Source organism: Podarcis pityusensis (assembly GCF_964106645.2).
Source record: "Podarcis pityusensis genome assembly, chromosome: 11".
Classification (NCBI taxonomy): domain Eukaryota; kingdom Metazoa; phylum Chordata; class Lepidosauria; order Squamata; family Lacertidae; genus Podarcis; species Podarcis pityusensis.
The window spans coordinates 24684612-24709315 of NC_138036.1; the positions used below are offsets into that span (position 1 = coordinate 24684612).

The 24704-nt window shown below is 42.8% G+C and overlaps 1 protein-coding gene across 2 annotated transcripts in view; it reads left to right on the forward strand.

Moving 5' to 3' along the window:
• ZSWIM6 (zinc finger SWIM-type containing 6) overlaps positions 1-23570 on the forward strand; it is a 92662-nt gene extending 69092 nt beyond the window's left edge. Inside the window, exons 5-14 of one of the 2 annotated variants that reach the window (XM_080972308.1) lie at positions 3469-3648; positions 5568-5744; positions 6020-6166; positions 8527-8673; positions 9339-9599; positions 11665-11800; positions 15394-15551; positions 17345-17508; positions 17758-17839; positions 20523-23570. In XM_080972308.1, coding sequence (XP_080828434.1) covers positions 3469-3648; positions 5568-5744; positions 6020-6166; positions 8527-8673; positions 9339-9599; positions 11665-11800; positions 15394-15551; positions 17345-17508; positions 17758-17839; positions 20523-21385 — 2315 coding nt within the window. In that variant the 3' untranslated portion in view covers positions 21386-23570. The remainder of the gene's footprint in view (positions 1-3468; positions 3649-5567; positions 5745-6019; positions 6167-8526; positions 8674-9338; positions 9600-11664; positions 11801-15393; positions 15552-17344; positions 17509-17757; positions 17840-20522) is intronic. The other variant, XM_080972309.1, reaches the window with a different exon arrangement.
• Positions 23571-24704: the final 1134 nt, after the last annotated feature.

Sequence of the window (24704 nt, forward strand, 5' to 3'; positions counted from 1 at the left end):
CTGGAAATGACTGCAATATTGGGGCTGACTGCCAATTATCATTAGTTGAGTGAGGGTACATGGAACCTATGAGCTGTTTGTGCTTTCTCTCCACTACTGCAATGCTGTTATCAGGTGCCCGCCAGCTCCCAAGGACTGAATGATCTTTAAATTGGTAGAATGCACTACTATAGCCAGATTTCAAAAGAACTACTTCAAACTTAATATGTCTCTTGGGACTGGCTACTGTGAACAAAGTAGATTTTGATGTTTCTGAATTCCTCTGTGTAGTGTGTATGTTAATCCCCTGCCTTACTCCTGGGTAGTTCTTGACTTGGCATCCTAGTGACTCTGGCAAGGCCTCTTAGAATCATGGAGGGTGTTTAAAAATGATTTAATACACCATGTCTTGGACAAATGGCGCTCAGAGGTTCAAGTCTGCTAAGAGGCAGGGAATCTCCTTGCTTGGCAAACATCTAAGCCAGGCATAGGCAAACTCTGGCCCTCCAGATGTTTGGGACTACAATTTCCATCATCCATGACCAATTCCCATCATCCATGACCATCAATCCCAGCTAAGGATGGTGGGAATTGTAGTCCCAAACATCTAGAGGGCCAGAATTTGCCTATGCCTGATCTAAGCTTAACACAAGTTGGGGGAAGCACAAAGTGTACATTTTGTAACCTAAAGCATATAAAGAAGGATGTTACAAACTGCTAGCATCCCTTCACAACGTTGAGAATATACTGTACTACCTCCCTTTGGACCTGAATTGCTTTTGAGGATCAGCATAATATAGCAACCTTTGTTGCAGACACACATTTGCATTCTTTGTTAGTCACATTTGGCTGCTGCATCTCCCTCTCTGAAAGGCTGTCATTCATTTTTAGCAAATTCTGCAGGTCTTCGAAGTGTGTAAAAACTCTTCCTTGATGAACAAATGAAGTGTTGCTAAATAGTACTTGTAGATGTCTTCACTCTGCTTGTCAGGAGTCTGCAACAGCAATAAGACAGCTGATTTTAAAAGTAGTATCTTTATATTTAAAAATGTTCTGGCAGTTCGTGATTTATTCATGCCTCTCCTGGCATGCAGTGTCAGGGACGTAGTTTCTTCATTGGTTCAGAGTTAAATGTCAGCAGAAAATTAGATCTGTAAATTCTTACGAAGGAGAGTTTCTCGTGCATAATTGCAGGAATAATTACGAAGCCTCTTTCTATTCTTGGAAAGAAAGGGCAACCACTACTGCTAAAAGTAAAAATGGAATTGGGAATTCTCCCCTCATGTCATAAAGAAGAGTAGCCCAGCTTGTGGTGCTAAAGCAGAATAAAGATAAGGATGGGAAAGATTCCACAACAAAATGTTAGTGTGCAGTGCTTCTGTTCCCCTTCTGCCCCCTTCATTCTGCTCTCCTAGCCCTGCTAGTATGCTTAGTCCTCTTGGACCTCTGATGGGTTTCCCACTCCATTTGGGGCCTTTTTCCCCTTTGGCACAAGAAAATAGAAATTGTGCTGCTCAGTCCCAGGTACATTGCAGTCTGGGATTTCATCCTTGTCCACAGGCAATTCTTAGTGTGAACCATGGAATGACCTACCCAAACAAAATGAGATGATTTATTCAGCATAAAAAAGGTAAAGGGAACCCTGACCATTAGGTCCAGTCGTGGCCAACTCTGGGGTTGCGGCGCTCATCTCACTTTATTGGCCGAGGAAGCCGGCATACAGCTTCTGGGTCATGTGGCCAGCATGACTAAGCCGCTTCTGGCGAAGCAGAGCAGCGCACGGAAACGCCGTTTACCTTCCCGCCGGAGCGGTACCTATTTATCTACTTGCACTTTGACGTGCTTTCGAACTGCTAGGTTGGCAGGAGCTGGGACTGAGCAATGGGAGCTCACCCCATTGTGGGGATTCGAACCACCAACCTTCTGATCGGCAAGCCCTAGGCTCAGTGGTTTAGACCACATATATAGCCTGTGTTTCCTCCCTCCTCCCTTTCAAACCATGTGATTCCATTGCCCCTCCCAAGTGGATGAAAGCTGTTCCCCTCTCAATATGTGTTTGGGCATTTGCTGAATCCACGGGCAGGTCTTCTGTGTCCTTGTCGGTGCCCACTCAGTTTCCAACCATCCCTGTGCTGAACATTATTTCAGGGGGGATTTTCAGCTTGAATGCGAGTAGAACGCCTTTTCTTATTGGAGATCCTGGTTCATCATTACCTCCAGTCACGCCGAAGAGGGTTCTGCTTGCATTAAAGGGGACACAAGTAGAAATCCGATCCTGAACGTAAAGAAGGGGATTGAGCGGGTGGGGCAGGGCTTGCAGGTGTACTCCCTCCCCACCCCACCCAACAAATTCAGCTTCCTATGTTCAGGCAGGCAAGTACCTGAACACTTTGTCTCACAACCTCCTGTGTCATTGAGTTATTATGGCAGTTTCCTCAGTGCAAGAAGTGAAGTTACAGGGAACCAAGAAGAGGGCCTTTTCGGTAGTGGCTCCCACCCCGTGGAATGCCCTCCATTCAGACGTCAAGGAGATAAAGAAATACACAACTTTTAGAAGACACCTGAAGGCAGCCCAGTATAGGGAAATATTTCATGTTTGATGTTTTATTATGCTTTTATATTTGTTGGAAGCTGCCCAGAGTGTCTGGGGCAGAAATAATAACATTTATTTATTTATTTATTTTATTAGGCTGGTTTCGAGGTTTATCTCCTTTAGAATTTTTTCTAAAGATTTATTTTGTACTTGTGTGAACCTTAGGGTTACCTCATGTCTGCTAATAACTTCTATCTGGGTGGTGTAGTTTTGGCTATGCAAGTGCGGGCAGCAGAAGATTTGGATTTGCATTAGCATATAGATTAAATTGTTTCAGCGAATCTACCCAGGCACTCAGTTTTAGCATGTACTTTTATTTTGAATAATTGTTTGAAAATTGCAGATTTTATTTGTATTTAAAGTATTGTGTTAACTTGTTTTGTTTTTTTAGCTGGTGTGTGTGTGCGTGTGTAAATGAATAAATAAATAATATTTTAGATTGTTCTTGATGAATTACTTAGAGGTCTTCTGTTGAGTAAGCAGTGTTTAATTTTTGTTAATGAATATAAATGAACAGGTTTAAGTTGATATTTGTGTAGGTTGGAAACTTAGTATTGTCACACTTCCTGAATATATACATTTTAAATTTTATGTGGGAAGTTCACTTGCTTTTCAGCAAGTCTTGAGAGAGAGATTGCTGTTTTGTGTCTCCCTCCAAAAAATATATTAAAAAATTGGCATTTCAATGTGAGTTTGTTGTTAGTTTTCATACAATTATTTCTGTCATGTTGCCTTTAAGATACTGGAACAGCATCGTGCATGTGCTTGTGACATTGAGGTGGCAGATTGGCTAATGTGGTTTTGCAGCGTACCTTTGGCATCCATATAAAGCCTGCTATGCTTTCCCTAAAATTTAAGGTAACTAGCCCCACTGCATTTTCTGTGTCATTTAATAGGTGCTCTTTGGATGTGCATAGTCTTAAATCCTCATTGCAAGGTGGAACAAAAGGCCAGTTGGCTGAAACAGCTGAAGAAATGGAACAGTGTTGATGTTTGTCCCTGGGAAGATGGGAACCATGGAAATGACCTGCCCAGTCTAACCAATGCTTTGCCTCAGGGTGCAAATGCAATCCAAGGTGAGCCCTGACTTAATTTACTCTCTGAGACACATGAAATGCAATTTAGACTCTCTGCCTGGACCATCATGCTCGTTTTGTCTAGCAACAACCTTAGTCCATCGTCTTGTTCATATTCATGGCTGAGGATTGTGGTGCCACTGCTGGTGGGGAAAACAAGTCTACAGGCTCTGTGCTAGAGTTGGGCAACTTACGGGCTCCATGTTTATTTTTATTTTGATAAAGCTTTATTAACAGTTTTCACATTACAATAAAAGACAAACTAATCACACAAAAATAATAAAAAGAAAAGGAATAAAAGAACAGAGAAAAGATAGAAGAGATAAGCACAGAATCCTCTCTCACAGATATATTTTAAACTTCTGTCACATACAGAAAAGGGTGTGCCCTCCCAGCTCTCACCTCCCAGGTAGCTGACCCTACTGCACTCATTTGTCTCCACTAGGGTGCGTGACATCACCTAGGGAGAGGTGAATCATGGAATATTCATTCAGCCAAACAGTCTCCCCGCGAAAGGTTTGTGGCATCTTTAACCTCCCGGAAAAGAGGGCATATTCTAGCCTTCTCAAGCTGCACTGTAGCTGCTGTCAAAAAGGTTCTTGAAGGTGAGAGGGATCTAGGAGCAAAGCACAGCTTTTTCCTAGATAATGTGAAGGGCTTAGATATCCTAAATTTGAATATTTCCTTTGCATCACCCACATTTGTAGACTCACGATGCTGACATGTTGCAGGGAAAGGGCAGCGCTCAAGCACACACCCCTCGCCAAACCACCCCAAAACTTAACTGTCCAACTCCCCAAATGCAACGATCTCACCAACTGGAACACTCCAGCTCAGGAAGTCTCTGAAACACCAAAAGCTCAGAAATAGATGATCCAGCAAGGAGGCGAAAGGAGGACACCCCATGGCCGTGCCGGAGTTCAAACAGCAAGTGGCCACGCCCCCAGCTGTGCCGAGATGCGGCTGGGAGTCCCCATGACCCAAGCGGCATCCCTCCGCCCTCCCACCGGGTCACTGGGAGGTCCCGGATGCCCTCCCACAACACTGCCCCCCCCCCCAGTGAAGGAGAGCGGATTTGGGTCCTGTCATAGGTTCCAGTCCAAATCTCTTTTGTTTCTTCTGTATGGACCTATATTCTTTAAGTGCAAGTTCTCATTTCAATGTCTTCCACTAGAGCTATGTGATGACACATGACTTGTTGACTTGCTAATCTGTTTGTGTGTTTGCATGGAAATTAAATGCATTAATAAAGTGGGACACATGCACACACCCTTTTTTCTGTGACTGTGTCTCATTAGAATTATTGTAGAACCCTGCATATGTTCTATACACACAACCAATGTAATATTTTTTTCTTAGTGAACATATATGTGTAAAAGTATGAGAGCAATTTTTATTATATTGGTTGCAATACACACACACTATGCAGCCAAGGGTTCAAGTGTCTCTTCTTCTGCTTGGAAGCATAGTGCAGTTTTTTCTCCATTTTTATGGCTCAAAGTGGTTCTGTTGAATCCACTGTTTAATTTTGCAACATACAATAGAAAGCAGTGTATCTAAGTCTCATTTCTGTCAATTCAAAGCTGTATTTCCATGGTGTACATATTGACAAACCGCCCAGGAATTTCTTAGGCATTTCTGTAATTGTTTCTGCACATGCCCAAATGTTCAATATACTTTGTGTACATATACAGTGTTAAGACAGGATGAGTTTTGGCCCCCTCCGGTGTGTATTAACTTCAATAGAATCCTGTGTACTTGTTTTGAAAAAGAAATAGCTTGTGTAGGGTAAACCTGAAACACTCCTTGTTAGGAAGCATGTATTGATTGTATTGGAGGAGGGGAGAGTGGGGTGCGAGTTGGGTGTCACCCATATGGAGGCATGAAACTGATTCTGTTTGAACTCGTGGGCCTGACAGATTCATCAAACAGGTCTCACCGGACGGTGTTCACTCGAGCCATTGAGGCGTGCGATCTCCATTGGCAGGACAGCCACTTGCAGCACATTATCAGAAGTGACCTGTACACCAACTACTGTTACCATGATGATGCTGAAAACTCACTTTTTGACTCTCACGGGTGGCCCCTCTGGCATGGTAAGTGGCTCAACCGGAAAGAGGTTTCCATGAGTTGATGCTTTGTTCCATTTCTATGGCACTGTTTTTGGGGGACGGGGAGAGGGATGAAAGGTCTGGCAATAGCAACAGAGCTTCTCTTCAAACGGTCTTTTATTCCCTTCCCTTTTTAAAGTACTGTTTTCTCAGATTCTTTAACAACAACAAAAACCCCTTCTGAATGCTCCCCTGGGATGGGGGTTGCTGCAGACGCGGATGAGCTCTTTAATAATGCTTCCCCCTTTCTCTCTGTTCAGAACATGTGCCTACAGCCTGCGCGAGGGTGGATGCACTAAGATCTCATGGCTATCCAAGAGAAGCACTGCGGCTAGCAATAGCTATTGTCAATACTCTAAGGAGGCAGCAGCAGAAACAGCAGGAAATGTTCCGGTTCCAGAAGAAAGGTAAATGTGGGCAAGATGATGTCAAAAGGTTGCAGCCTGGGGAGAGGAAGGTTGGAATGGGGCCAAGTGCAAGGAATTGCTGCTTAGAAGTAAAAGACTGCGGCTGTGCAGTGGTTGACTGTAGCGGGCAATGGGAGGCGGTTCATTGCCAAGGGCTCTATAGGGCTATGGCAGTGTTTGCGCCTCTCTGTAAAAGAGCCATAATGCTGGCTTAGAGCTTTTAGGTTCTTCCTACTCCCACCGATGCCACATCTTTTGAATACCTAAATTCAAAGCAAGGAATGTTGTAGAAATATATTTGTAAAGCAAGCAACCAAGATGGTTTCTAAAGCGGCAGAATAATTTGGACCGTACTATTTTCTACTCCCAACCTTGGACTCTCTCTGCACTGGCTCTAGAATGGGAAGAGCATCAGTTTGCATGTAAGCCTGGAGATAAATCTGGGGCTACTGCTTTGTAAATGTGTGAAAAAGATGTGTTCAGTTAACTAGTGCAGTGTTGGATGGGTCTAGTCATTACAGCGGTACCTCGGGTTACAGACGCTTCAGGTTATGTGATTTCCGAACCCGGAAGTACCGGAACGGGTTACTTCTGGGCTTCGGCGCTCGCGGAAGCGCAGAGACACCAAATCATGACCTGCATATGTGCAGAAGCGGCGCTGTGGGTTGCAAACGCTGCGGGTTGCGAACGTCCCTCCCACACGGATCACGTTCGCAACCCGAGGTTCTGCTGTATTCATAGAAATAAGGGTTGCTGTCAAACAGCAAACTGTTGCTTGGTTGCTGGATTCAGGAATTAGAAGGGGGTTCAGGCATACAGCACCTCCCCTCAGCTCCTAACACTATGAAGGCCCAGGAAATAATGAAAATGTGTTGGGGGGGGCATTTCTCTGAAGTTGCCCTTTGTTTTTTCCTGAAACATTGAAATTACCTTGAACTCCTGACACGGACAGTAGCATTTGGCATGTGTCCAAGTAACCTTTCAGTCAATTTCACTTACAAAAGTTAGTGTTTGATTTGCCCCAAACTGCAAAGGAAGTGTACATAGGTGGGGAAAGTATACGTACAACTGCAATCCGGATTTTATTCTATTGGGGTAGTGAAGTCATTGGAAAGGAATTTGGGTGTGTGTCTTAACTGCTTATATATCTGTAGTTCCATGACTGTAGTAAATTGTGTTTACCTGGTAGTAGCTGGAGGACATGACAAAGTATACACAAATAGGGTTTTGCACAAGCATTACACAGGAGCTGCCTGCACTGGACAACTTATTTGCAGGGCTTCCTTCCATTATTCTAGACACCCTCCTCTTGCTTCCACTCATAACTCATCTCTCTCAGGCCAAATACAGGCACTGTAGTTGATCACCCTTCCTTATTGGGAAATGGGAGGTTGCAGGTTCTTCAGAAGCTGCATAGTGTTAGAATGGACAAAAGGAGTGTATGAAGGCCTCTCTGTCTGATGGAAAGGGCACCTGAAGGATCTCCTGCATCCCAATGACGCATGTACCTTTCAGCTCTACAGAGAACAGCAGTAGTTCTGGGCTTCTTCTTTGCCCAGCATCTCTACTTGGCAATAAGCCCTCTACTAACCAGCCCGTGGGCCTCGGCATAGGTGCCCCTGACAGTGGACCCTGTCTGTCAACAGGGGATCTGTTTACCTTTTACATTTTGCAAATAAGGCAAATCTAGCTGACTTGAAAGGTAGATCTTTTAAGAGTTGTCATGTGACACATGCCTGGGTTGTTGTTTTCCCCAGTTCCACAGGATTAGCTTAGTTAAAATAGTGCTCCTTGTTTTTCTCAACAAGGAAACTAAAATAGATATCTCTTCTGTGCATACCACAAGTGTGCTTCCTGTTTATAAATCCTTCAGCAGTGACTCTAAAGAGAGTTTGGATAGCTTATAATCAAGGAGTCTTGCATAGACAGTAGGGCAGGCAGTCGTGATCTATGGCTTGCTATGATAGGCAGTGAGAAATTGCTTTGTTCTAATTGATGCACGGTAGAACTGGCTTTGTATTTCTGTTTATCGGTAAGCAGGGGCGGGGTGGGCAGAACAAAATGGTATTCTGTGTTAAGCAAAGCTGTATTTGGTCAGTATTCTTCTGCAGTTGGCATTGATGCATCTCCCTGAATGAAAAACGGCCATGGGCCTTCTGGATAATGTGTTCTGTTATAAGATACAGTATTTGGGTTCAAAATCCAGTTTATCTGTGGTCACTGATGGTGCATATGCTGTTGCTAGCTACAGTTTCCATGTCTGAAAAATCAGGATGATGAGGGGGGAAATGCAAGCTGTTTTGCCTACTAAAAGTACTGTATGGCCACTAAGGCTGCATGTATTTATTTTTCTAATGTAGAACTTCTCCACAAAGGTGTTACCTCTATAACTAACCTGGAAGGCTGGGTTGGGCACCCATTGGACCCAATTGGCACCCTTTTCAGCAGCCTTATGGAGGCCTGCAGGGTTGATGATGAGAGCTTCCATGTGTTCTCAGACTTCACAGGTAAAATTTGATCATGGGTCAACTTGATGTATTTTTAAGCATGCTGTGGTTTTAACTTTGCTTTAGACCTATTATTTGCAACCATGCTTGCAAAACACCATAACTTAAACATTTGCTGAATAGGAGTGTTGACAGTGCTTAAGAGGGAGGGATGTAGTTTGCATGTGTGCATACAAAATAGTATTCTTGCCCTACTGTCGAAATATATGAAGCTGCCTTCTACCAAGGCAGACTATTGGCCTATCTAGCCTACTGTTTACCCTGACTGGCATCAGCTCCCAGGACAAAGGTCTTTTCCTTTAAAACTGATCCTTTAAAATTGGAGATGCCAGAGCTTGAACTTTGGACATTCTGCCTGCAAAGCAAGTGCTTTATTACTGCTAGTAGTATTGGCATTGGCATTATTTACAATACTTTTGCTTAGTGTTTTCAAGTGTACTTGACATGTGTGCACAACCCTATGAGGTAGTCATTGCTATTGGCCATATTGTAGACAGGGGGTACTCAGGCTAAGAGAGTGGCATGCCCAAGGCTACCTTGTGAGGGTGGCTGCCTTTGTGAAAATTTGTGGGAGGCTTGCAAACGATGCAGGAGGACAGGCACAAATAAGGTGTGTAACCACAAGTAAACTATTGAGTGACTTGATGTTTTTTTCCCCGCTCCAGAGAATATGGGCCAGTACAAATCTTTGGAGTACTATCACCTGCCTGCCCACAAATTCTTAGAAGAAGGAGAATCTTATTTGACGCTGGCTGTGGAAGTGGCATTGATAGGACTGGGGCAGCAGCGAATAATGCCTGATGGCTTGTATGCACAAGAGAAAGTTTGTCGGAATGAGGAACAGTTAATTTCCAAGCTACAGGAAATCGAACTGGATGACACGCTGGTGAAGATTTTCCAAAAGCAAGCAGTCTTCCTATTAGAAGGTAGTTGACTATTGATGCTAACCACTTCTTTCAGCAGTTTCTAATAAAAAGACCAGGTACTCCTCTGGGAGTTGGCTTATCTGGTAATTATCAGGTTCTTAGGAATCTAATGGTTGCTTATAGATCTTCCATCAGACACCCAACACCACCCTCATACTATACTTAAACATCGCATTGATGTGGAAGTGGAAGGGTCTTGTTTATGTATTATCTCCCCCACCCCCCAGTTAGTTAGGCTAGCATGTAAGGAAACTGAAGTTCATAATGACACCACCACTTTCTAGCGAAACATTGTAAATGTGTGAAATTAAACTTGCCCTAGACACTCATTCCACTGGCCCAATTTAGATTGCTTATGAGGAATTTCATACTGTGAGCTTAGTGGGGACCGAAAGTAGCTTTGCATGTAAAAGTAAGATTTTTGTCCTACGTCAGAAATCACACTCTGATACTTGTGCCTGAAACTTTGCAACAAAGACGTTTTCTTGCCAGTGTCACACTGTAAATCATTAAAACACAAGGGAAAGAAATACAGTGATGTGTTTTTATCATCCTTTAGAGAAAGTGTATTGCTTACAAGACATGCACACGATAATCCAAAGCACAAGAGTTTTCCATTGCTTAGACAGAGCAAGAGAATAGGGCTGGTCTCAAGCTGGATTGGTAGAGGCTACCTGCCAATCATGATGCCCAGAACATCTATCTTAGCAGTGCAGTTCAGCCAAGGCCCATGCTCGTGACAAGCGAAGTTCCTATTTGGTGGTTGTAATCTTAATGTAATTAACAGCTAAAGAATGTAAGAAGAAGAAGCTGGCACTATGGACACTGTGGGATTTGTGGGTGGGTGGGTCTGTTTAAAAGTAGTGAAAGTTGTAGATGTCATTGTTTTCTTTAGAAGTGTGTTCAGTCCCTTCTGGAAAAATGGCCCTTCTGGAAAAATGAGAGAAAACATTACGGGTTTTCTGTTAGTGTCAAAATGATGTTATATATTAGCATTAGGGAATCTTTAAAGAACAAGTGCGTGCCTTTTTAAAAGCACTTTTTTCCAGCATTACTTTGGAGCCTTTTGTCAGTGTGCTTTTTTTGGTTGGGGGGTGTTCCCTTAAAGGATGGATTCATCTAGTTTCAGCTTGATTTGAGCGGGTGCTTCCAATTCTCTACACTTCAGTGTTTTCATAGAATGTAGTTCTTAAGCTGACAACCTCCGCTGCCCTTTTAAAGTATAGGAAGCTGCCTTCTACTGAATCAGGCAAATGGCCTGTCCAGCTAAGTACACTGACTTGGCAGCTGCTCTCCCAAGGTGTCCCAGAGTTTCTCAAATTAAACCTGGGACCTTTTTCATGCAGAGTTTGTGCTTTGCCATTGAACTATGGCTGCCTCCCCCCTTGTAGCAAGAGGTGCAGCCACTCGCCCCAGTGCTACAGCCCACATACCTCAGTAGCAAATAACATGGGGTCTGAGGAAAGGTCAGGAACCTTTTGCGATGTTACATGCACCTGCCCACCACATGCAAGTGTGTGAGCACATGCGCACACTCCTGTCCTCTCCCTGTTTAGACACCTATGTTGCATTATTTGACTACATCCAAGGGTAGTGAGGGTGGTGATTCAGATACCTTGGCTTGACGTGCATGGCAGAAATGCTTCTTAGTCATCTAACTCCCTGCATTTTTGCCACTTTAAACTGCAGGGGCAATTTTCATAACAAGTCAGCTTAACGTTAAAGAAAACATGGAATAGCTTCTATACCAATGAATGAAAAGTGAACAAATGAAGTGTTCTGGGCTCTTTGAATCCAAGAAGGAAAGCTATAGCCAGGCCACCTTATTTGCTTCAATAAGATATATTTATCACCACCATTTTCTTTTAGTACTGCACATTTCTTAGAGGACCCCCTCACCAGAGAGCTTATTTCTCTTCACTGTGAGTGCTTTTTTTTTGGCAAGGATTATTACAATATTTCTAGATAACTTTTAGCACTTTCGATTTTATGTACAATCAAACTACAGCACTATTTATAAGACTTTCTGTTTTTTTTTTCCTTTCCCAAATCCCTTCCCTCATAGCTGGACCCTATAGCGGTCTAGGTGAAATCATCCATCGAGAGAGTGTTCCAATGCACACATTTGCCAAGTATCTTTTCACCTCTCTCCTACCTCATGATGCTGAACTAGCATACAAAACTGCACTGAGAGCAATGCGGTACGTGTCTTTAAACCTCATTTAGAAAAGAAGCATAAACCCGGTCAACGGTATGAGCTCCCTTCATCCATAAAGTCATGAGGGAAGGCCTTGCTCCACACACCTGTTCTTTTCGGGGGTAAAAAGGATGGTGACAAGGAGCAATGCCTTTTCTGTAGTGGCGCCCTGTGTTGTGGAACTCCCATCTCTAAAGGGGCTCACCAGGTAAGCTCCTTTGACTTTTAAGAAGGCTGGCAAACAACTTCCTCCTTTAAGGATAGCGATCCTGATAGAGGATGTACACAATGTGTTTGATTTATCTGTGTGTTTGTAGTAGGTTGTTGAAGCCTATACTTTCAATGCAAGTGTTTCTGCACTTGTCTTAGATATAGTTTTTGAGTAACCCTGGAGACCTGTTTGGCTATAGGATGGGAAATCTAATAAATGAGTGAATGAACCAAGAACCGCAAGACTGATATAAGGAACAGGTGGGTTTGAACACTGGTTAGCACCCAATTAACTCACACGTTGCATAGCATGAGTTAATTTGAATCATAGAATAGAATCATAGAATCATAGAGTTGGAAGAGACCACAAGGGCCATCGAGTCCAACCCCCTGCCAAGCAGGAAACTGTTCTCTAACGTCTGTTTTTTAACCTTCTGATACAAGCAGTTCAGTTGCTTTAATCCTCTCCCCTGCTCCAAAAATGAAATTCCCAGCAGTAAAAATTCAAGAGATAACCCTGATTTTCATCTTTCTAAAAAAAGATATCTGCTGTGCTTGACACCAAAAGCCTCAGTCCTGGGCTTTTTGATGTTGTAATAAATAGCACTGGGGCGAATTGCCTTGGTAGATCTTCACCTTTTCAAGTATGAGCAGCTGTCTTGCAAACACAGACTGACTTGGAAAACAGTGGCAAAGTTTCCTCCTTGCAGCTCTGTGCATTCTGTGGAAACCTCTCTGAAGTACTCAGTTGTGTTTATCATTGTTGGTAGTAAATCCCAGGGCTCTAATCTGTTTAGTCTGTCCTTCAGGGCTGCTTAATGGGCAACCCTTCCTGTTCTCTCAGAGCTGGTGAGGGTGGGGTAAGGAGAGGATAACGTTCATGTTAGAGCTATGCTGCTGCATGGTCAGTCCAGTTCTTTTGTCTGTTTCATTACCAGCCATCCTTGGGCACTCCTGGATAGAAAATTGGAATTAAATGAGGTGTGTCACAGCATTAAAATAGCTGATAGTCTCCTTTTTGCTTTCAGTTCTAGGGCGTTAGGCCTGTCCCAAGGGAGTGTTGAACTGACTCCTTGGGGTGGCTGTGAGTTTATATATCTCAAAGGAAGCCCTTTGGGAATACAGCTGTGACACACACTAAGAGCAGGGTGGAAATGGGACCCATCTGGTCTACCAAAGAGAGACTCTTCTGTTTGACCCACAAAATTTTCTATTAGAGCTAAGGCAACTTGAGACAGTAACACAGCCTGTAATATGAACAAAGTATGCTACAACTCTGGAATATGTCCATTGCATGCTTGGGGCAGAGTACAGTCGCACCTTGGATCCCGAATGCCTTGCGACTCGAATGTTTTGGCTCCCAAACACCGCAAACCCGGAAGTGAGTGTTCTGGTTTGCGAACGTTCTTTGGAAGCCGAACGTCCGGCGGGGCTTGCACAGCTTCCGATTAAGTGCAGGAAGCTCCTGCAGCCAATCGGAAGCTGTGCCTTGTTGTCAAATGTTTTTGGAAGTCAAATGGACTTCCGGAATGGATTCTGTTTGACAACCAAGGTACGACTATACTCTGCATTTCAAGAACTTAATTTTTTCAAAAACTGAAAATTAAAAATCATATGAATTGGATTCTGCACCAAGAGAAGCAAGCATTATGAAAACGTATACACATGGTGCAAATTAATCAAGACTTGCATAATTTCGCTTTCATTTTGTATGATACGTTTTGTAGTTTTAAAAACTATTACACATAAATTATTCTGCTTATTATTGTTATCAAGAGAGAGGAATACCACCAGACGCTTTGTAAACTAGGCTGCAAAGCTGTGCTTGCATACATGAATGGCATCTTCTGCTCAAGGGAGGGCTGTTTTGCACCTCAGGGTATAAAGTTATGCAATAAAAGGTGGAAAAAAATCTAAAGACAGCCTTCTTCTTGTGCAAAATCTGGTGGAGCCTTTTGCACAAGTAGAAGCAGGAAAATGGCTGTAGAATCCGTGGAACCACATAAAACTGAGTGATGTCAGCATCTGTAGAAGCCGGAGGGCACCATTTAACTGTGAAGCAGTAGTAGTGATACTAATTCTTCAGAGGGCCGTCCTGATTCAGAGGGCCATTCCCAATGATGATGATGAAGATAAAATCCCACAGATGCACATGTTCACACAGAATTCTGCTTGTTGACATTCCTTTTCCAACTGTCCTTCAGTACTTCTTTGACCTTTGAAAGGCTGAGGCTGCTCTGAATCATCGTGATAGGGAGTTCATGAAAAAAAAAAAGCCAGCTATTTTCATTCAAGTAAATTACAGTGTAGACCCTTCTAATAATAGGTCTGTAGTAGGAAGAGAAATAACTTATCAGCTTAGGGCAACTATTTCTTGTTAAAGCTATTGTAACCTTTTCCAACCACTATGTGTAGGTTTGCTTCATATTCACTTCTTTGCATTATGTTAGGCAGAGGTTTTTTCTTTGCAAGAGAAACTGCTGTCACCAGAATAGCTTCTAAAATGATGTTCACTAGTTTGCAGATAGTTAAATGGCTGTCTGCTAAATTGGCAGATACCAAACCATTACTAGAATGTCCCATTTTCCCACTAAAAACATAAAGGTGAGGAAAGTCATATCAGGAGAAAAAATGTCGTCCCCCCCCACCATTTTTGAAACTTAATTTTGAAACACAGATGCTAAAAGTCCAAAGCATGGAGAAATTCTTATTTAAGTTCTAGTTTTCTTAATTAGGAGAAACAGGCTCCTCCCTGCCCTCAAAGGCTGAGTTTGCACCACACCATAAGCCATAGCTAGGGTTTGTTCTTGTTTGAGTGAAACAAACTATGATCCCTGGCTTGGATATAATGATTAAGCCAGGGATCGTGGCTTGTTGCTTGCAGGAGGGAAGGAGCAAAGCAGGAACAAGTTCTGCATTCACAGCAAACCATTAACTATGGTTTAGTGCGACAAGCAAGGCCATTTTGCCTATGACCTTGTTGAGACATAACACCAAACCACAGTTTGTCCTTACAATAACAAGCTTTAAGCTCACATGTTCTCCTTCTTCGCATGCAAGAGGAGGGGATCAAAAGCTTTTGCCTTTGAACTGCCCACAGATCTGTGTGATAGCTGAACTGAAGGGAACTGGTTTTGTTTAAACTTTGCAAACAACGGTTGCCACAAGGAACTGCACTTCCTTCAAAGACAGGAGCTTTCAACCTCCCCCTGCTGTGTATGGAGGAGGAGGGGCACAGTGTATGAGCCTGAAGCTCAATGCAGCCTTAATCTTGTAATGAGAAACTAACCAGACCTTTGTCTACATATTGCAGCATTTCTGTAGAAGGCACAACTTTTCTCATGACTATAATTTAATTATCCACGTATGTGTGTTTCCTGTTTACAGATTACTAGTATTGGAATCCACAGCTCCATCAGGAGATATGTCTCGTCCACATCACATTGCATCAGTCGTTCCAAATCGGTACCCCCGGTGGTTCACTCTAAGTCACATTGAATCTCAGCAGTGTGAGTTGGCATCAACTATGCTAACTGCAGCCAAAGGTACAGTGCTGGCAATTAAGCAGATATCTATTTTTAGTTGACTATATACATGAGTTTATATTGGTCTTGTTCACCAATGTGGTGCTAATGGGTATACATAATGTCTGCATGGGCCTTTCCTGGTGCTCCCAGGGTTTCTTCTCTCTGCTCAAATTAGACTTGAAAGAAGCATTCTGTGGCAGACTATAGAATAAGTTGTGTTGTACTTGATTGCAGTGTGTCTGTGGTGCCCACAATGGTTTTTCCAAAAAGCTGGACAGTCCCTTATTACATGAATGAGCTCCCCTTTCCCTTCTCATCCTCTGGTGCAGTTGGAAGCGGGGAGATTGGAAGCTCCCACTTCCCTGTTTAACTAACCCATGGTTGATCATTGTATTCAAACTCTGACAAAGTGTGGTTAATCTTAACCAAGGTTTAGAGAAACAAACTAGTCTCAAAACCATGACTTACGAAATTGATGTGTTTCCTTAAATATAGTTAAGACTAACCAAGTAACAACAGTTTAGGGTTCAAATGCAGTTAATTGTGTATGGAAGCAAAAGCTTTTGATCTCTTGGCTCTGCTGAAGCGGAAGAGTGAGGAAGAGGAAGTGTAGCATATATATCCACAGTGAGCCAGGCTAAGTAGCCGAAGCAGTACTAAATAAAATGTACACAAGCACATCACTTGCTGTCCATGCGGCATGTCCAGCTCACGTGTGCAGCAGATTTATTTTGGTACATAGATGAATTCATATAGAAATGGAAAACATGGATCTAGAATGTTTAGTATCTGTTCACTAAGAAAGGCTTTGAAATATTTATTTCCATTGTTTGTAGATAGATCAGTAAAAATATTCAGCATTTGAAACAAATAAAATATAATAAACAACGACAGCAACAGTACCACAGTAAAAAGCAGAGCTGGCTTAACCAAGTCCTGTCTAAGCCTCTGTAAACAAGTGTGTTCAGTGAGGTAGCTGTCTGTGCTTCTAAGGGAAGAGAGATCCACACCAGGGATATAACTGCTGAGAAGGCACTGCCCCTATCCATACACAGTGAGCAACAGTTGCTGGTGGGATTAAAAAAATGGCCCCCTCTGCTGTCTCAAAATGTAGGAAGACTGCTGTGGATAGAAACTTTCCATCAACGTACCTAGGTCCCAAGTCATTCAGGGCTTCGCATGTTAACATCAGCACCTTTCAACGGAGCCCAGTAATGTATAAGCAGCTAATGTTGATCGTGCAAGATAGGTGTTATATTGCTGCACAGCTAAGTACCAACCAATGCTCTTGTAGCAGCACTCTGCACATAGCTGCAAATTCCAGACCATTTTCAAATATAACCCTACACAGAACACATTGACGAGCAGTTGCCAGAGGCTGCAAAACTGTGTGGTCAGACTATGCCGGTGAACTTGATGGAGCTGCAAATTGACACACCTTGTTACTGAAACCATGTGGGCCTCCAGTGACACAGATGAAATGAAGAGCAGCTCCAAACTACACACCTGCTTCTTCAGGGGGAGTGCAGCTTGACCTAAAGCAGGACAGATGGAAGTTTCTTGGACATGAGTAGTGTCTACCAACCGCAACTCCATTTCCTAAGGATTTAGCTCCAGTTTGTAGGCTGTCATCTAGTCCATTGCCACCTCCAGTCACTGGTTCAGCACCATCAAAACTTGCATCTGCTACAGATGGTATGGAGATAACCACATCAGATGCATATTGATGACACTGTCTGTGTGATGGCACATTGCAATATTCCTGTCACTGCTTGTGTTCATGCATATATATATTTTGGCTGACCTTGCAGGTGATGTCCGAAGGCTTGAAACAGTGTTAGAATCTATCCAGAAAAACATTCACTCCTCATCGCACATCTTCAAGCTTGCCCAGGATGCATTTAAAATAGCAACGCTTATGGACAGTCTGCCAGATATCACTCTTTTGAAAGTCTCTCTGGAGCTGGGTCTTCAGGTATTTTTCTTCTTAATGCTGTTTTAATGCTTCAGTAAGATACTATAAAATCTTGGATCAATTTCCTCTCTCAAACACTTAAGATGTGTAAGAAATGCTTCTCTTTCTTGCGGCAGAGCTGATGGAGAGACTCCAAAGTGCCCCTTTTGACTAATTTCTAAGCAATGCGTATTCTCATTTTTCTTGCATTGTGACAACTATATGATACAGTTTTAGTCTCTCTAAAATGCCCATCTTTTTTGTGAACAGGTGATGCGCATGACTTTGTCAACCTTGAATTGGAGGCGGCGGGAGATGGTGAGGTGGTTGGTAACATGTGCAACAGAAGTAGGTAAGTGGTGCCATTGGTTTCTGATGAATTCTGATTTAACTAGCACTGTGAGATAGTGTAATCAGTCAATCAAGCATTTTATTTGTATGCTGCCTTTCCAAAGTTAAAACCATGCTCCAAGTGGCTTACAACATGCAAAAAAACCAACCCACATAATTACAAACATAACAAAACAATATATAAAACATTAAGAAACACACAACCAAATTGAACTGTTTCCACATAAATCATAAGATACAAAAAGTATCAATAACAACAACCACAACCACGACAATACCCCAACCCAGGAACCTGTTCAGCAGCCTCACCTTTTGTAGCTGGAGTCAGTCCGGGCCCCGCCCTCCCAGACCAGATGGCACAAGGCATGCAAGGCAGGGAGCAGGTCTTCCAGGACTCACAGCCAAGATGGTCTCTATATGCTGCTCTTCCAAGAAGAACCTGGGTACTTCTACATCAAATATGTATCTTGTGGTGTTTTTTTTTTAAAAAAACTACCTGTCTCTGTGCAGTTCACACTGACGTGAACTGAGAGTACAAAACTCTCTTGTCCTCAGCAAGAGAGCCTGAGCTCCATGCAGGAGATCCCAAACAGACAGAGGAATGCAGCCACCTGAAGGAAGTAGCTTAACCTTACTTGCTATGTCCCCAAATAAAAGATTGGGAACCTCCTTTGCAGGAATTTATACAAGTATAGAAGCTGAAAAGTGTGCCCTTATATGAATTGTGCCAAGGAGGCAGGAGAAAGGCACTCCCATGACAATCTCCCAAATTTGGAGCAAATTATGAAATGCCAGTAGTGTTCCAGTGGTTGTGCATTCACAAGAACAGTAAAGTTCTCTACAAAGTTATTCAAATTAAATAACTTTTTAGAGAGCTGCATGTTCTCTTAAATGCCACATCAATCATGCATGCCTCTCTTTTTCTCTCTCCTTTCAGTGTGTCTTCTAAAATCATAAACTGATTTGTCCAAACCTTTGGCTGTATTCCTAGTTTTATCTGCTACTCATGGCTGCTTTATGGTTTGCAGCTTTCAAATTTGTCCACCAACAGACTTGTGCAGGAGTGTAGAGTGCCATTACTTTCTGAGAAACTGGAAAGGAAAACCCAATCTGTATTCTTTTTCTGGTTTTATGAAGATGGGTGCTGTTCCCCAAGCAGATTTTCTACATCACTGCAACACTTAGTGGTCAGGATTGCATTTTCCCTGTGTCTGTTGAGTTTACTATTCTTTGCTCTCCTATCAAGCGATGCTATCAGCAAATTTGCATCCTCTCTCTTTCTCTTTTTTAATAGCATGTTTGTCTTGGCCAAGTTAATTGAAACCTAGATTGAGTTCTAGATATTAGAGGGCAAGTGTGTTTTGCTCAGTTAACTATTGGCAAGCAAATTGCTTTTTTATTCCGCTGTACATTAGCATATATATGTATAGCTTCCATAAGGAAGCTGTAATGTCAAGCAAAGATCACCTCTGAGACTCTAGGAAGTTTGTAAATGAGGGACATGTTTGTTTATGTAAATGAAGGCCAGGCATTGAGCGGATGGCCTCAGTGCCTAGCGTTGGGTAAGGAGGGGTTATGTGTATGCATGCATTATAGTACAGCAGGGCCCAACTGAGCAAAATAAGGACCTCTGGGTGTGGTTAGATGAGTACACAGATGTGTGCAAATTACTTTGAGTAATAATGAGGCACTCAAGCTGCCTATAAGCTTCAATTTATGAAGCCCATCAGTCATTGTTCGCCCTCACAAGAGCAACAAAAGGGTACTAAAGAAACCTGCACATTTCAGATCGGAAGGCTGGTAGTGACTCTAGATGAAGATGTTGCCTTTAAGGACAGAGATTTCTATTTTCCTGCTGGGGTTATATCCAGTTCAGTTTTGACTTCTTCCTCTTTTTTCCATGGAAGGGGGTGTTAGTTCTTTAGGAGGGAAATACATTGAGCATTGGGACTTTTTGGGAATGGGCCACACACACTCAAGCTTGGGGGGGGGCAGTTTGTTCACACAATGTGTTGTCTTGGAATGCTAATCTTTATTGGAGCCGTATCATTGGGATTCTCAATCTAGTTTTCATCGCTTCCAAAGATAGGGGCCAAGGGGACTTCAGCCCCCCAAAGTTGATGGGCATTGCCATTCAAACGGTGTGCATGCACCACATCACGTGATCAATTATGTGGAGTGGGGCGTACCTGCCCCCCTTTTTTATTCAAGTTGGCACTCCTGCTTCGAAATGAGGTGTGCAGACTAAAGTACATTGGTACCTCAGGTAACATACGCTTCAGGTTACAGACTCCGCTAACCCAGAAATAGTACCTCGGGTTAAGAACTTTGCTTCAGTATGAGAACAGAAATCGTGCTCCAGTGGCACGGCGGCAGTGGGAGGCCCCATTAGCTAAAGTGTTACCTCAGGTTAAGAACAGTTTCAGGTTAAGAACGGACCTGCGGAATGAATTAAGTTCTTAACCCAAGGTACCACTGTAATAAGAACCAATGTTGCTCATAGGCTGTGATAGGTTGGGTCTGTTCTTCCATTTTATTAGGAATGCTCAGCCCTGATCTCAACACACGGACATTGGTGGGGTCTTCTACCGAGTGTTACAGACAAGGTCACAGATTTGTCCTTTCTAGATACGTATTCGGGTTCGCCATATTTGGTGACAAACGTTTCCTTCTGTGCCTCACAGGTGTTTATGCACTGGATAGCATCATGCAAAGCTGGTTTACACTTTTCACTCCGACCGAAGCGACTAGCATTGTTGCGACCACGGTGATGTCCAACAGCACTATAGTCCGCCTGCATCTGGACTGCCACCAGCAAGAGAAGCTTGCCAGCAGTGCTAGGACGCTTGCTCTTCAGTGTGCCATGAAGGACCCTCAGAACTGCGCCCTCTCTGCGCTGACCTTGTGTGAGAAGGATCACATAGCTTTTGAGACGGCTTACCAAATTGTCCTCGATGCTGCTGCAACCGGCATGAGCTACACGCAGCTCTTCACTATAGCGCGGTACATGGAGCATCGCGGCTACCCCATGCGGGCCTACAAGCTGGCCACGTTGGCCATGACGCATCTCAACCTGAGTTACAATCAGGACACGCACCCTGCCATTAACGACGTTTTGTGGGCCTGCGCACTTAGCCACTCCCTCGGGAAGAACGAGCTGGCGGCGATCATACCTCTGGTGGTCAAAAGTGTCAAATGTGCAACGGTACTGTCGGACATCTTGCGTCGGTGTACTTTGACCACTCCCGGAATGGTGGGGCTCCACGGAAGGAGGAACTCGGGCAAGCTGATGTCATTGGACAAAGCGCCGCTAAGGCAACTCCTGGATGCCACCATCGGAGCGTACATTAACACCACGCATTCCCGGCTCACGCACATCAGTCCCCGGCATTACAGCGAGTTCATAGAGTTCCTGAGCAAGGCCCGAGAGACCTTCTTAATGGCTCACGACGGACACATTCAGTTTACACAGTTCATTGACAACCTGAAACAAATTTACAAAGGCAAAAAGAAACTGATGATGTTGGTTCGCGAACGGTTTGGTTGACAATAAAAATGTGTGTGAATGGGGGGTGGGTTGGGTTGTGGGGGGGGGAGCATTGGGAGGGTGGTATGTTTTTACTTGAGCCTGCCTTTGTATCCTTTTTAACTTAAAACAGAGCCACACCGGTATTATATGTGTATAGTTATATACTGAGTTTGCAAAACTAAATTGTCACGTTGTGAAAGTTTGTGTGTTGTTTTTTTCCTCTCTCTTCCCCTTTCCTTTTCTGTTTTCGTATGAGAGATTGAGAGGCTTAAAAAAAATAAAAAGTTTGGTTTACACTGAGTATATGTTGTCAAGTGGCAAAAGCCCACAGAGCTCTCCTGTTCTTTCTGTATATGTTCACAGCCTCAAAACAAAAAAAAAAAGAGAAATATATTGCAATGGCTTTAAAAAAAATACAAAACCAAACAAACACCTCCATCCTGTGATAAGTACCTCGAATGGCTCCAGCTTTACTCCTTTGTAACTCATCCTGACATTTCAGCTTATTTAAATGAACCAACCAACCCAACCACACAAATAACTAAATAGTTTCAAAGGCTGACCCACGTGGCTTTGCAGTGCTTGTTCATCCAGAAGCATGGCACACGATGCTTGTGCATGTGGAAACTTAGCGACTGTCAACATACATTCTCAGGGATTTATCTGGAAAATAAAATTAAAAAGAATGAGAGCATTTATTGTACTGTATATATATATATATTATACTATATGTCGGAATATTGAGAATAAAATATAACATTAACTAATTTATAAAGAAAAAAGAAAAAAAAACCTATAATGCAAAATACTTGAAGCTGCAGTAGCTTGGTTTTTAAACAAACAAGGAAACGTATTGGAAAAGACTAAAGTGCGCCCAGCTTCAGGGCTGGCTCAGGTGATGAACTGAATATGCTGGGCATCTATGCAGAGCCACCTTTTTGGATTGAATTGTTGGATGGAAATTGGGGAGAATTTTATACATATATATATATTTATACAGGCGAGTGTATGCATATATACATATGTATGGATCCACACTTGCGTGCTTGTAACAGGTACTCCAGTCAAGAGGGGACAACACAGCCAGAGCAGCAAGCCTTAGCATTAAGAATACATACAGTATGCCAGATTTGGGGTTTGTGCCTCCTAGCCTAGAAAACTTAAATATCCCTTTTTCACACAGAGGATGGCTACAGATAACGTCGCCCCTACATTGCCGCTACTTGTAAACTTATCAAGGTGTGCACGAAACCTGTGTGACGTCCTGGCCACGTGTAGCACCTGGTCATTGGTAAGGTGACATTTTTTAAAAAACTGCTGGGCTTGATCCAAATACAACAGGGAAAAAAGAGTTGTGCCGTAAAAATTGCCTTGCCACGTGGCCGGACGCTGCAAATGGCCAGTTTCCCATGTGGTTCATACCCACTGTGGTTAGTTCACAAGTGGCAACTGTGAGGTAGAAGTTTGCCTGTGGCTACCTACAATGTTTTCCAAAACAATTGACATAATACATTACACCTTTGCAGTGAGCTAATAATAAGCTAACCTTTGTGCACAAATAACATATATATTATATATATATATAAATATATTCTGCATAGGTATTTGACTTTGTGCAGGACAGAAAGTTGTGTAGGTATGACTGTTCTACTTTTCAGTTTGTTTGTTTTTTCAAAAAATATTTTTTATTTCTTCTAGAATTACTTCAAAAGAAAGCAGCCTTCTATCTTGCCTTGTCTTAATGCTTTAAAATAACCAAACTGGAGATCTAACTACCAAACTGTTCATTATATTATTATTACTGTTATTACCAACTTTGGTTACAGTATAGTGTCCTTTATTTTAGCTGATGGTTCTGTACCCTTGTGCTTTTTAAAGCATTTTTTTTTTAACATTTTGGTGCAAAAGTTGTCCCGTGTCTCTTGTTCCCTTTGTTAGAGAACATGCTAGAAGTATGTTTGTAGATTTTGTTTGTTTGTTTAGAGGGGGGGAACTTGTTTCATGCTCTCCATTTTATTTATTATACTAGGGGGAAAAGGTTGTATTTCATCACCCCATGTAAACATGCTCATGAAGTTGAAAGTAATTAAGATTTGATACACTGATATCAATTTATTTATGTAACTAAATCACTGTTTTATAAACTTGTTAATGATCAACAATTTTTTTTTGTTTTGATTAAAATTAGTTTTTTGAAAGTTGATTTTGGACTCCTTTTTGATATCTGTTGCTTGAGAGAGAAGTAAAAACAGCCGTAGGTGCTGAAACTTGCTTATGACTGGGATGAAGTCTTCCTTGGTTACTGTGAAACAACCCAAGTTCCTCTAGTCAATTTTGCACTGAGTTTAAATACTAATGGCTGCCCCTGGACCAAGAGGCAAGAGAGATGCTAACAATATTAGAAGTGCTCAGTTCATGGGGGGCATGTGTAGAAACCCAGCGTGGAGGCAAAAGCTCTCATAAATGTCATCTCCATGTGAGACCTGCCCATCCATTAACTCAGCAGCAGCCCCTGCTTCCAAGGTGTTGGCTTTTGGCTTGTTCAGCCCAGACACTGAGCTCCAGCGCCGAGAGTCTTCTGGTGGTTCCCTCCCTGCGAGAAGTGAGGTTACAGGGAACCAAGCAGAGGGCCTTCTCTGTGGTGGCACCCGTCCTGTGGAACGCCCTCCCATCAGATGTCAAGAAAATAAGCACCTGAAGGCAGTCCTGCATAGGGAAGTTTTTAATGCTTGATGTTTTGTCACTTATATTATTATTATTATTATTCTGTTGGGAGCCACCCAGAGTGGCTGGGGTATAAATAAAAAAAATATTATTAATTATTTTTATTATTACTACTACTACTACAAATAAGGCCTCTGCAGTAATGCAGCATAGTTCGTTACGTTCCCTGCATGCTTCTGAAGGTGACGTTTCCCTTTTTTTAAGGGAAATTCCATTATTCCGAATAGGATTCCTCGCAAGAAAAGGGAAAAGTTGACAGCTATTGGGGGGGGGGGGCATTGTTAAGTGTAAGCCAGTCCACAGAGAAGCTGTTCCAGGTGACAAGTTGTTTATGTTTGGGGTTTTACTGTCTCCCTCCTGAAAACCACATGGCAAACTCAAGATTCATATTTTGGAAAGTCCGATGAGAGATTCCTACTCCCACCAGCCCCAGCCAGCAGGGCTACTAAGATCACAGTTGTAGTCCTGCAACAACTGGAGGGCTAGGGATTCCTCGTCCCTGCTATGCAAGTGCTTTTCCTCCCTGCTTTATGCATATGTTTTCATGCTAAACTGCGGAATTAATAAAGGTAAACATGGCAGAAGAATGCTAACGAAGCAATTCTAGGCAGTG